This window comes from Catharus ustulatus, chromosome 2 (assembly GCF_009819885.2).
Source record: "Catharus ustulatus isolate bCatUst1 chromosome 2, bCatUst1.pri.v2, whole genome shotgun sequence".
Classification (NCBI taxonomy): domain Eukaryota; kingdom Metazoa; phylum Chordata; class Aves; order Passeriformes; family Turdidae; genus Catharus; species Catharus ustulatus.
This window is the reverse complement of record NC_046222.1, coordinates 81,629,832-81,642,166: the sequence shown is the minus strand read 5'-3', so window position 1 is coordinate 81,642,166 and position 12,335 is coordinate 81,629,832. Positions and strand designations below refer to the sequence as shown.

General features: G+C 36.7%; 1 protein-coding gene across 1 annotated transcript in view; it reads right to left on the bottom strand.

The window, feature by feature from the left end:
• The window catches only part of GPC6 (glypican 6), a 753,126-nt gene that overhangs the window by 519,202 nt on the left and 221,589 nt on the right, over positions 1-12,335 (bottom strand). Inside the window, exon 2 of the mRNA XM_042778993.1 lies at positions 7,946-8,104. Coding sequence (XP_042634927.1) covers positions 7,946-8,104 — 159 coding nt within the window. The remainder of the gene's footprint in view (positions 1-7,945; positions 8,105-12,335) is intronic.

Here is a 12,335-nt window from a genome sequence, read left to right as displayed (position 1 = left end):
AAGCATTCCTATGGCACACAGGCATCTAGGCATATAGCTCCCTTCTGTCCCCATCTTACTGCTGAAAGTGACAGTTCTCCCAGAAAAAGTGACAGTTCTCACAGATACTCCTCCCAGAAAAAGATCCACTTCCATCTTTTTCTTTTAAACCATAAAACAAAGGTAAAAGGGGAAAAAAGGAAACTATAATTAAAAATGAACTCTAAAAAGTCTTCTAGGTAAGCAGAGAAACAGGGACAGAGATTCATTAAATCATTTTTCAGTATTATAGAAACCTTTTCATGAGACGCTAAGTTTCCTTTTAATTTCCCAGTTGTTTGGACACACAGGCAAAAGAATTAGGGAAAGAAGGTCAGCAAAAAGATAACAATGCCTGTTTATTACAGCCAAGAGATTAATCTAAAAAACAGTACTTCTGCATTTAATGAGGATTGAGGACAATAAATGAGAAATTATAAGGCCATAGTTCCAATTATCCAAAGTGCTGACAATATGTATGAATACCCTTTTTTCACAGCTTGGGTTTTATGTACAGTGGCTACTTTTGATTCTCACAGCATGTTTTTTGTCATTGCTGTGTGACAGGTAAGCACCCACCATTAGAGTAAGAATCATGTAGGGCTAAGAGAGTCTCCATTTGACAATTGCAAGAAGACATCAATATTATGGACTTGAGGCTGAGTCCACTATTCATTCTATTCTTGTCCATCTGCATCTGAAACATCTTTAATCGCAGGGGGCTTAGTATTTGCAAATCAGTAATTTTACTTATGGATTGATATTTTAAAGGATTGGAGATTTAGAGAATAATTTTCATCATAAAATACTAAAACTATACACTGTTCAGAGCTTTGCTGAAGATTATATGCCATTCGAATTCAACAGGATGTGGGGCTTTTTTAACCAGCATAAGATAATGAATGACCTCTATAGTGCTCACCTGTCTCAGTATTTTAAGTGTCTTTTGTCCTACAGAATACTAGAAAAGAAAAAACCAAAAAAACTCAAAAAGCAAAAGACAAACCCAAAACCAAAACAAAACAAAAAAACAAAACTAATACCAAAAACCCCCCAAACAAACAAACAAACAAACAAACAAACAAACAAACAAACACTTTCTGCAAAAGAGGTAAAAAAAAGCACAGAAGAGTGCTTTTAGAAGTTTTAGATGTTCCACTCCTTTATTCTATTCCCTGGGGTCAAAATTATCTGAACAAATGTATAAGTAAATTCAAAACATAGGCATCTATGTCATAACTAAATACCCTTTCTAACCCATATAGAGAAATATGTACTCCAGGGAAAGATTTTTCCAGACCTGTTTGAGGTGTAATCTTTACACTAATGTGACTTGCACTCTTCATTCCCTATTGACTAATGAGGGAACCTACAGGAACACTCTATATCATGGGTATTTAATCGTCAGACAAGGAAATTCTGTTTTCTTTTGCATGGGAAAAACGCTATACCCCTGCCCTCTCAAAGCCTGTTTGGATTTGGCTACACCTGGACAACAATGTTTTCTAAGGACATCTATTTGAGAGTGGGTGATGCCCATCTATTCCAGCTCAGCTTGTTCTTTGCTTTGCAACTTCATAAATTTTATGCAGCTGGTTAGAATATTGCTGTTCCTCTGACCAGCTGCACTTAGCAAAGGAAACTGAGGAAGAGCAGAGCCCATCCAAATGCACCAAGTGCATTTCCAACTGTAGGGAGTGTGCAGAAGACATCCAGTCTCAAAAAGTTGCCTTTCAGTACTGGACTTGGCCAGGTTACAGGAATTAGCATTCCTGGCTGGAAACTGTTCTCATTACTAGGCAAATCATTCCTATACAAGTTTTGTAGGTTGCCACCCCTCCTCTTTTCATTAATTAAACAAACAAAAAATTGATTTAAATGCAGCTCATGAATTTTGACATAATATGTGAAATTGATAAACAGTGAAGTCAGTGCAAATCTTACAGGATTAGACACTAAAATTTGTTTGCACGCAATAGAGATTTCTCTTAGGCCATTATCAGCTCTGATAGGATTTTGATCAGGTGTGGAATATTTAACGTATGACATCTATTATTAGGAATCCCTTTAATGCTTAGAAACTTGTGTCAGATGTCCAGTGAAGGCTTGCAAGCCCTTACAGGCTACAAGTCAACAGATGTTGCATTTCTTTAAGCCTTCTATTTACTCTAAGGTCTGTATTTTGTCAAACACAGAAGTTATATAGAGTGTTAGACCAGTAGATGAATTACACGTAATCTTTAGCCCTGCTTGCGCTGTTACAGTCAAGCAGTTGTGGATTTTAAAAATCCACCTCTTGTGAAGTGAATTTTGCATTTGATGCAAAACATGTTGCAAAGCAATGCTGAAATACTGTAGAAGAAACAAAGTTAAAACAAACAAACAAACAAACCACCACCATCTTGAACAGAAGGAAGCCCCAAAATATCGGGTAATCCAGCTTTGGCATGGTGTAGCCTACACGGCAGCACTAGAATAATACAAGTATATATTTATTTGACTTTCCCACACCCCAGAAAACCCTCCTGCTTCCAAAACAGGTCTGTGGAAAAGGCAGCCCTTTATGACTTCCTGCTTCCAGAAACCAAACAGCCAAAAATCCTCACGTGAAAACCACGCCCTCTCACTTTGGATGCATGGAAAGCAAAGCATTAAAAAATACCCTTCTGGAAGTCCATCCTTTACCCACTGATCACGACACTACCAGTGTACAAGTGACCTTCTGTGTTGCTATATTCCCCTGTTCTGCAGAAATCCACAGACGTCAGTGAGCCATAGGCATGAACTATAGCTCAAGGTAGTCTGGCAGGCTGGGCAGCAAGAGGACAAGGGAGCAGAGGGCAGGAGACTTACACTGGCCATGCAACTGAACTTCAGTGCGTTCCAACATCAAGCACCTCCCTTATTTCACTTTTCACACTTTTTTTTTTTTTTTGGTCAAGTTTAATGAGACAGTTATACCCAGCTATAATAGTTCATCTCTTTGAAAAGTTCTTACTTTGTTGGGAACTGACTTCACAAAGCACATTATGTTTTCAGCTCTAGTATCAAGGAAAGATTCAAACCTGCTATTTTTCTCCGAGTTCTTTCATAAAGTGTGCAAGAAAAGGGAATACAGGGTTTCTGGGATGATAGCTATTCTTGTAAGTATTACTAGGGGAGATCATCTCTGAGACTTTCTTTGCTGCCCTGTAATTTGCACCACTACTGCTGGTAATGACTGTAAGATATATATGAGCAGCACTAATGGGTATGGATCACTGTTCTCTGAGACAGCAAGAAGAAGGAGCTCGGGGAATGATGGCACTGTATGATAGATCAATGCAGTTGCAGATTGGTCCTTAGGCTATTTGGGTTATTTTCCTTAAAAGGCATCATGCCTCACACATTCTGCTGAAGGCTATCCATATCCATTCAAGTTCATGATAGCTATTCTTAGACATTCCTTCATTTTTAACACCACTGATAAGGCTGCCAGTGTAATTTTTGATGAGAATGAGGAGACAGTGTGTCTTTTATCAGGTTCAGATCTATTTAGCTTAAATTAAAACTCTTTGTTATATTTTTCCCTACACTCACTCAAAGGATTAGTGAGAAAATGTCACTGAACAGCTAGTTGTCTCCTCATTAACATTCATGACAAAACCTTCCGGCCAGGCTGGTTTCAGCCTCTGATGGAGCAATACTTAAAAGAAATTGGCTTGTGTGTGAAACAGCTGCTCAGCAATGTCACTATGCAAGGGAATTGGTGATAATAAGATGATACTATTACAGCTACACTGGGAGCATAATATATTTTAAGCTGCTTTGAGGTATATGGTGGAGGTCCAAGAAGCGGAGCATGATTACTTGTCTGTTGTTAGGAATAGGAAACAGCTGATCATTATGTGTCTGCTTATATGGGTTAGTCTTACAAAGCCTTGAGGTAAGAGAATAATTCGTATCTGCTGGAATTCTTCACTTCCTGTGTGTTTCCTATTTGCTGGAAAGGCTTTTTGTTTCTTTTCCTAGCTTGGAAGTGTATGTGTGTCCCATTGCTGAAATAGATATTGCACTGTTTGCTAAGACCGTTGTGCACTTGTTGTTTCATAGAAATTTTTCTCATTTCAAGGCTTTATTTATCTGGCAAGATTCTTAGGAGAAGATTCTATGGATCCTCACACACCTGTTACAGAAATTCCAGATACTGATTTTGCTTGAAATGACCATCCATTACGTCAGTGCAATGGCAAGTATGCAGATGGTGGCAATACAGGTGTAAAAATCTGCACGTAAGGTTCAGCCAAGGAACAACTGGCAGCTGGCATTATGTTGTGTAGTGACTTATGCTAATGCACACCACTTGTCTAGAACATGGAAACTGAATGAAAAAATATATTGTCAGATCTTTGGTTCCGAGACATCTTTGAACCTCATATACTATGAGGAATAAATGAGTTTAGAAGAATGGAGCAGACAAAAATCCCAATACAGTGACAACCCTTCAGAAATGTCGAGTACAGATGAATAAGAAATGAAAGATTCTAAAGGATGCAAGAACTGATTGGCAGTTAAAAGAAAGGTATAATTTTTCTGATCATAGATGGTTCCAAATCGCTTAGTAATTTCTAAAGTTGTCTGTTACAAATTTAATCTTTACCCGCTATTGCTTTTAATTATTACAGAAATTTATTTCCAGGAGAGATTTGGAAGTACTGCACTTCAGGTAAAATGAAATATAAAACTGACACAGAAATTATGTAGGAAAATTGCTAGCAGGCTGAGGGAAGAAAATCTTCATCTCAGCTCAGAATTGATAAGGCCACTCATGGAGAGTTAGGTCCAGGTCTTCCCTCCCCACTACAAGAGACACACTGGTGAAATCCAAGCAAAGGGCAATAATGATGAGGGGACTGGACTACCTATTCTAAAAGCAGAGGCAGAGAGAGGTGAGTCTATTCAGCCCAGAGAAGAGAAGGTGCAGGAGATCTCATCAATGAGCATAAATGTCTAGTGGGGGATATATAGTCCAGTGATAGTAATGGGTACAAACTGAGAAAAAACAAAACAAAAATAAATCAGGAAATTCCATGTGAACACAAGAAAACACTTCATTGTAAGGATGGTCAAACACTGGCACAAGCTGCTCAAAGATACTGTGCAGTCTCTATCCATGGAGATATTAAAAATTTGGCTGCACATGATTCTGGGTGACCTGTGACAGATGAGCTTGCTTGGAGCAGGAGGGTTGACAAAGCCAACCCTGTCACATGTCATTCATGCTCAGATTCTGTGATTCTGTGTAAAAATGTCTCATCAGAGGCTAAAGAGACAATGTTAAATTTACAGCAGATTCTTTCTTGAACATTGTTCAAGTTGCAGTTTCCTTTTAGATTTGATCACAAATAGAAATCTGGAAAAAATCCTGAAAAGGAAAACAGATTTCAAATTGCCTTGCAAAATGGAAATCATAAGATCATTCTACCTATGCTTAAGTGTATGGTTGTAGGGCAGAAAACAAATCAAGAAAGACAATACTTATGAAGGTTAGATCAAAATTCAAAAGACTTCACATACCTCTAAAAAGTCTTATGTTGCAAAACTTAGTATTATCCTGAGACATCTAGTATGGCATTTAAAAAATCCTTGTAAAATATACAATATATCCCTTTGATATCCTTTCAAGAGTTCTTAAAATTATATGAATGTCTGAACAAAAAACAACTTGGCAGCAACTATAGTCGAAATTAACTCCTCAAGGGAGCAACACTGATATCTATCTCAACATTACTTAGATATTCATATATTCTTCTATTGCTTCTTGACAAACACAGATACTGTGCAAAAGTGGCTGTATCTGTTTTTCTGTTTGTGGTGAACTAGCATTAAATGGCAGAATCATGTATCAGAATTGCTCTGTGCAATCACAGTACCAAATTAAAAACAACAAAACAATGGATTACAGTTGAGCAGTTAAAATATGGATCCTTGCTATCAATCTTAACATTGCTTTATATTGAAAAGCATCATTGTATTTTACACTGAAAGTCTATTAGGTGAATATATTTTTCCATTAATGTCTTTGCCCATCTGGAAAGAAACAGTTTTTCTATGCAAGTAAACAAATTTTGAATAGCTTTAGAACAGCACTGAAATCCTGAAAGCATACACAAAGTTCAAAAGCTCTCTGATAAGATATCACATTGCAAATTCCCTTTAAAACAAGAATAATAAGATAGAAGAAACAACTTAGTCTCTTATTCCAAGTTTCTGTGGAGCAGATCCCAGAGTGGAGAATTTACACCCAATCAGGAACTTTCAGCCATACCTTACCATCAGTGTTAAGACACAAAACTTCAGATTACTGAAAAAGCCATAATGTCCTTAAATTCAGTGCAATGCAGAAAGGCCTGAAGTTGACAAAGAAATATCAAAGTGCTGTCTGAGCTCTGTGGTCAATGAGCCCAGTGTTCTCAGTGTGCTGCATGGTCAGTGAACACCAGTGATCACTCTGGTTTCCTTCCAGGAAAAAACAGTCCTGTGCATGCCCACAGATGGTTTGAAATGTCTGTTCTGCTTGCACACTTATCTTGTAACACTACACACAACTTCTGAATTTTTGTTTTTAGATCCTTTGAAGACAAACAATTTTTTAAAATCTGCTACATAAAAAAATTACACTTTCACATTAAAAAAGGAAGTCATTACAATTCAGAGCAGTTTCACAGTCATCCCTGCCTTCCAAGGACATTCTCTAAATTACAGTAGCATCTGATCTGCTAGGGATTTTCCTCCAGCTCATCTTCATATTACACCTTTTCCATTCCTTTTTTTATAATTAATTTTTTCTTCTGTGTCACATTGAAAGAATCAATATTAGAAAAGAAAAATCTTTCCTTGGATAATAAAACAGAATTACCCTAAGGAGTTAGAGTCATCTTCACTTCTTTACGAATGGGACCGAAGAGTTTTTAAAGCAAGCTTCCAACTTCAGAGATAACGCTTCCACCATTCTCCTAAATGCGTGCATCTGATCCAATACCTGGGGTTAGCCAGCTTTACCCACCAACTTGCAGGCTTTCCATCTACATGCAGCACTGCAATCCTCTTTGCAATGCTGATTTACACCTCTTGATGCCAGAGCCTCTTCAACTTACACATATGCAGAAATGCTCAGGGTGATACTTTCAACACAAATACAGATTTCATATTTAGATAAACCCACAATTTGAAAATATGGACACAACTACAAAAGGAGCTTAATGTTCATTATCAAAGACAAACATTTAGTAAATTGTGACACTGTAGTTTTATCTGGAAAAGATCTCATAAAGGCTGATCATAAGGAAATTAAACCCTCAAACTCTTCTTTTCTGCTCTTTCTAGGTAGAACTGATGTGTTCAATACTGCTTAAATGGTTTGTACGATAATCTCTCTCTAACACAACTTGAGGCCTTAGTGTTTGGAAGCCAGAAGCCCTCTTAGAGCTTCTGTACATCACAAGAAAATGACGCAGGAAAAAAACAACAGCCTTAAGGCTATAAAAAGGCAGACTACACAAATACTGCTCTTCAATAACAAAAATCATGGGAGATCCACAGTTCATCTTGCAACAGTGAACATAATTACAAACCTAAATTTTGCATTTGAAACTAGGAGACAAAAATTATAAACCTCTCTATGCATATCTAATATCGTTTTTCAACATTAGCCAAGCCTGCAGGCACTTAACAGTCTGATTCTTGATGTCATTGTAATTAAAGGCAATACTCACAAGGCTGATAAGCATACCAGCTGTATATTAACGCTTATCTTAGCCAAACTGACAACTGCAAATGTGATATCTAATTGTAAAGAAAAGAACATTGGAATTTATTATGGATATTATGGATATTACGGCTTTTAAATCCCATAACCTTGAAAATAAGTAAGTTATATCCAGCCTACCATCAAACTTCTTGTGCCGGGATACGAAAGTCGTGCGTACAAAGTGACTTGTCTCCTCCACTAAGTTTTCAAACTCCAGTTTGCTCTGCTGGCTTAACTTGTCCTCCATTTCTGAGGTGCAGCATGTATATTCCTGAGGGCAGATTCTCAAATGTTCCCCTGGAATCACAAGAAAAGAAGGAATTAGACATATTTGAATACAGATAGAAATGTGTCAGAACCAAAAGTACATGATGGCTCCTCAGTTTTGGTGGGCTACCCAGGGAGCTCTTTAAGGCTTGACTTAAAGAGCTTGGCAGGAAGCATCATGAATTTGTATTGACAACTCTGCTACAGCTGGGTATTCCTTGCAGGGGAGAGGAGACACACTTTGCAGAGTTGTTTTGATACTTCAAGAAGCAAAACTGCCTCACACCAAAAGTGTTCTCCCACGCTGAAGAAGCCTTCCACATTTACTGAAGCATACTTCAAATTTGAAAAACAATTACTTGCTTTCTGCTTGTATTCAAATTGCCTGGAGAAATACCTAGCAAGATGACCCATTGCAAGTCATTGGAGCTGTCAAAAATTGCAAAACAGAAATTATGCATTTGTTGTCAAAACAAGAATAACAGAAATTATGCATTTCTGTAGAGACATCCCACTTGCCCAAGTGCACCAAAACATTCCTCCTTTCTTTCCTTCCTTCCCTTCTGCTTAAGTGTATTTTAATGAGTGTGTTTGGGTGCCACAGGTATTCTTGGGCAGCATTTCTTGTCAGACTGAGCAAGTGGTCTGCTGAATAGGAGAATGCAATGAAGAATTTAATTAATGCTTATGTTATATGGAAATGCAATGTAAAAGGTAATGAAAGCCTCTTATTTAATTTAGTAGATTTATCTTTTGAAGCACTCTGCCAGTTCTTCTGACAATATTGCTTTCTTCAGTAAAATTTGAACGTGGAAACCAATTCTTCAGCTCATGAAATTAAAATGGTCTGTTATTACATGAAATGTGAATTTCCAATTGACACTGATCTAAGGGTATCAGAAACATTTTGCTTGGTTTGTACAAAGGCAGAAAATTCTACCATTTCCTCTTGAGAAATACAGAGAATGATCTGCCTGTATGATTAAAGTTACTTGTAAGGCAATGAAAACATTTAGCTTTCTGTGCACCGAATCCTGATTAAAAATCCCCCCGCAAATCTCTTAAAGGTACAAATAAAATGATATACAAAGCCCAAGGGTTAAATAAATACTGGGGACCTGATTCTCATTTATATCGAGGCTCCTTTCTACCACTGCTGAGCCATAAAGAAGACTTAAATGGAATTTATATCTACTTTAAGGCTGCTTTTCACCATTCTTATTATGTAGTGAGGAGAACCAGACCCTAAGTTTTATGCTTCCCAAGTGTATAATACATTTAGCTGCTGCATCATTTTGAAGACAGCATCAAAAAGAGGTTTGCACATGCTTAGAATAAACACTGTCTTGAGTTTGTCCTCACATTATTTCAATTTATGTTTCAGATCTTGAATGAAGTCTTTTAATTTGAAATTTAGTCATTCCTCAACCCGGACTTCTCACCCTATCTTAATTTGTTTCTTCTGCAAGAGTCTGTTATATATGAATTATGCCATGAGGTTTCCTTTAGCCATTTCAAGACTTTTTCAAAGCTCACACATATACATCTTCAGAAAGGATCATTTTATTATTATCAGTTACACCTTGGCAGCACTACCTACAAGTCCCAGTCATGTCCAAATGAACCATGATGTAAAACTTCGTATAAACCTGGGAAAAAAATTATATCCCATGACCACCAAAATATTGTAAGGATTGCTTCCCGTGTCTGCTACACCCTCTTGCCACAAGAAATTAATTCCTTTCCATTCTCAAAGTCACCCATCTAAGCCATAAACAACACATACAGGGACTGGTGAGCCAGCTGCTGTCAAACATAAAAGATAGTGGTAAACTAATGTTTGCCTTACCCTCTACATCTCTGTCACATGAAACTGCAACTATTCAACAGGTAAGGGAGGTACCATAATAAGAAACAATAAAGGTTATTTCAGTAACAGAATGTGAGTTTTTATTAGATGTCAGAAAGACAAGTAAAGCTGAAATATTGTGTCATTAAAAGCAGTGCTGTGTGTTTGATTAAATAAAAAAATACCCCATCCATAATGTCTGCAACCCCCTTTCCTCAATAAATCCAGGTTTTTTTCCTTATTGAAAATACCTACTTTCCCAGTTCCAGTCAAAGTGGTAGTTTATGTTTTTTATTATGATAATGTCCTCTGGTGCCATTGCATCCAAGAATGTTTTAAAAATTCACTTCTCTTTCCTCTCTGCATCTGAAGTCCTTATTATTATTATTTTTTTTCTGGCTCTGTTTATTTTTCAGAATTGTCAGGCTATAAGCTGGACTAACAGTAATCATCATGGCACTGTACTTAGTAAGTAACAGCCATGAGTCTAAATTTTTTTAAGATGCTGTATTATGCTGAGTATTATGACAAATTAAATTCTACTGAACTATCATTTTTGGAGGAATAGTAATTTGTTCTTTCTCTGATTTATTTAGAATCTTAGTTTTGCTTTCCTATAAAAATTATTTCTCACTTTGGCTGCTACAAACTCATTCAGATTCCTACTGCATTGTTTTCTTATACATGTATTAAGCTTCTTCCTTTTAATTCACTGGTTATTCCTTCATTCATTAAGCTCTTTACTGTAGAAACTCACAATCATCAGAAACACTCACATCTTCTACATTATCTCATTGCCTTTTTCTCCCAATAATATGTCTTTATAAATAGTCTATACAAGCCACCCACCCTCATCACGAAAATTTTGCTGTACAACAATGAACTTTTTTCAAAACACACTTTTAGTTCTTCTCTCCTCTCTGTCCATATATTCCCTGTATTTCTGTAGAAAGAAACAGTAATGGAAATATTGTGCTACTCTTCATATTCTGTTTCAAGATTTTTGCTTCCTCTTTTTTCCTGCATTGGAGGATCAGGTCTGACTACAGATAAAGCAAACAAAGAAAAAAAAAAAAAGCATTTTCAATTGGTCAAGACCAATGGAGTCTTTGTATGCCTAAGATGTTCAAGTTCATTTTGTAAAAATAAAGCTTTTAGAAGTCTTGCTCATAAGCCCTGCCATGTTTATACTGACCATGACTGGCTGCAATTTCCAGAATTTCATAACTTGGACAAAAGCTCATCTGCTTTCCTGGGAATGGCATAGGGAAACACTCAGACAGTGATTTCTGTATGCTTAATCTTTTTTTTTTCTTTTTTTAAAGTATGATTCTCATTTTGTGCTTGTTCTTATCAAATCTCCATCTAATGTTGAATTGCCAGGTCATTAGTTCGCTGCTTGTAAAAAAAAAAAAAAATGGACATACTTTTCTTAGCATAAAAATAGGAGGTTTGTTTATTGGGGTTTTTTAGATGTGTTTTGCTGGGGAGTTTTTGTGGGGTTTTTTGGTTTGGGTTTTTTTTGTTATTCTGGGGTTTTTTTTGTTTTATGTTGTTGTTGTGTTGCTGCTGCTGCTGTTGTTGTTGTTAGTTTGAATATTTTTAATTAAGGGGTGTGTGTTTTATTCTGGATTTTTTTCTTCTTTTGTGCAAATCTGTTACCTATGAGGCTGTTTGCATTGGAAATAACTTTGCAGGCTAATTTGATTGTGTTTCCTCTGATTTTTTGAATTGGATCATTTACAATTTGCATTTTGTAAAACATTGTTTTATTACCATAGGAAGTGTTTAATCACTAATTTGTGTATTTACACACCTCAAGTATTTTGCAGGCTGAAAATGTGCTCATAACTAATGTACCAGTTCTTGCCCTGGGAAACTCCATATGGTCTAGGTTCTTATGCTAATTTTAGCAACAGTTTTTATGGCACAAGTGGCATCGGTTATAACTGACTAGTTTTTCCTTGTTGCAAATGATGTTTCCCCAAACAAGCTTGATATCAATGCAGTTCCACTGCACCACCATTCTACCAGGCTCAACAGCTATTAACTCAATATTTCCAGTGACCTACCACAACTCTTCTAACCACTGCTACCAGCTGAAGATGCTGACCTACATATCTCTCCTCATGTGGCTTATGTTACATAAATCAAATCAATTGCCTACTACAAATTCAGCTACCAGTATTCAATTTCAGTTTTATTACAGCTGTAATCTCACACCTGCCTTCACATGATCCAAATTGGCAAGTTTTGCAGTTGAATTTGGCAATCCTGCTAGCAATGCTGCTTTGAAGTGTGATAAAGCAATTTATAAAGCACTTGTTTTATATTCAGATATATTGCTGTTTGGTGTCCTTAAAACATGCTACGAAACTCTGAAGTCTTTAAAAAATTGCAACTTACAGCTCT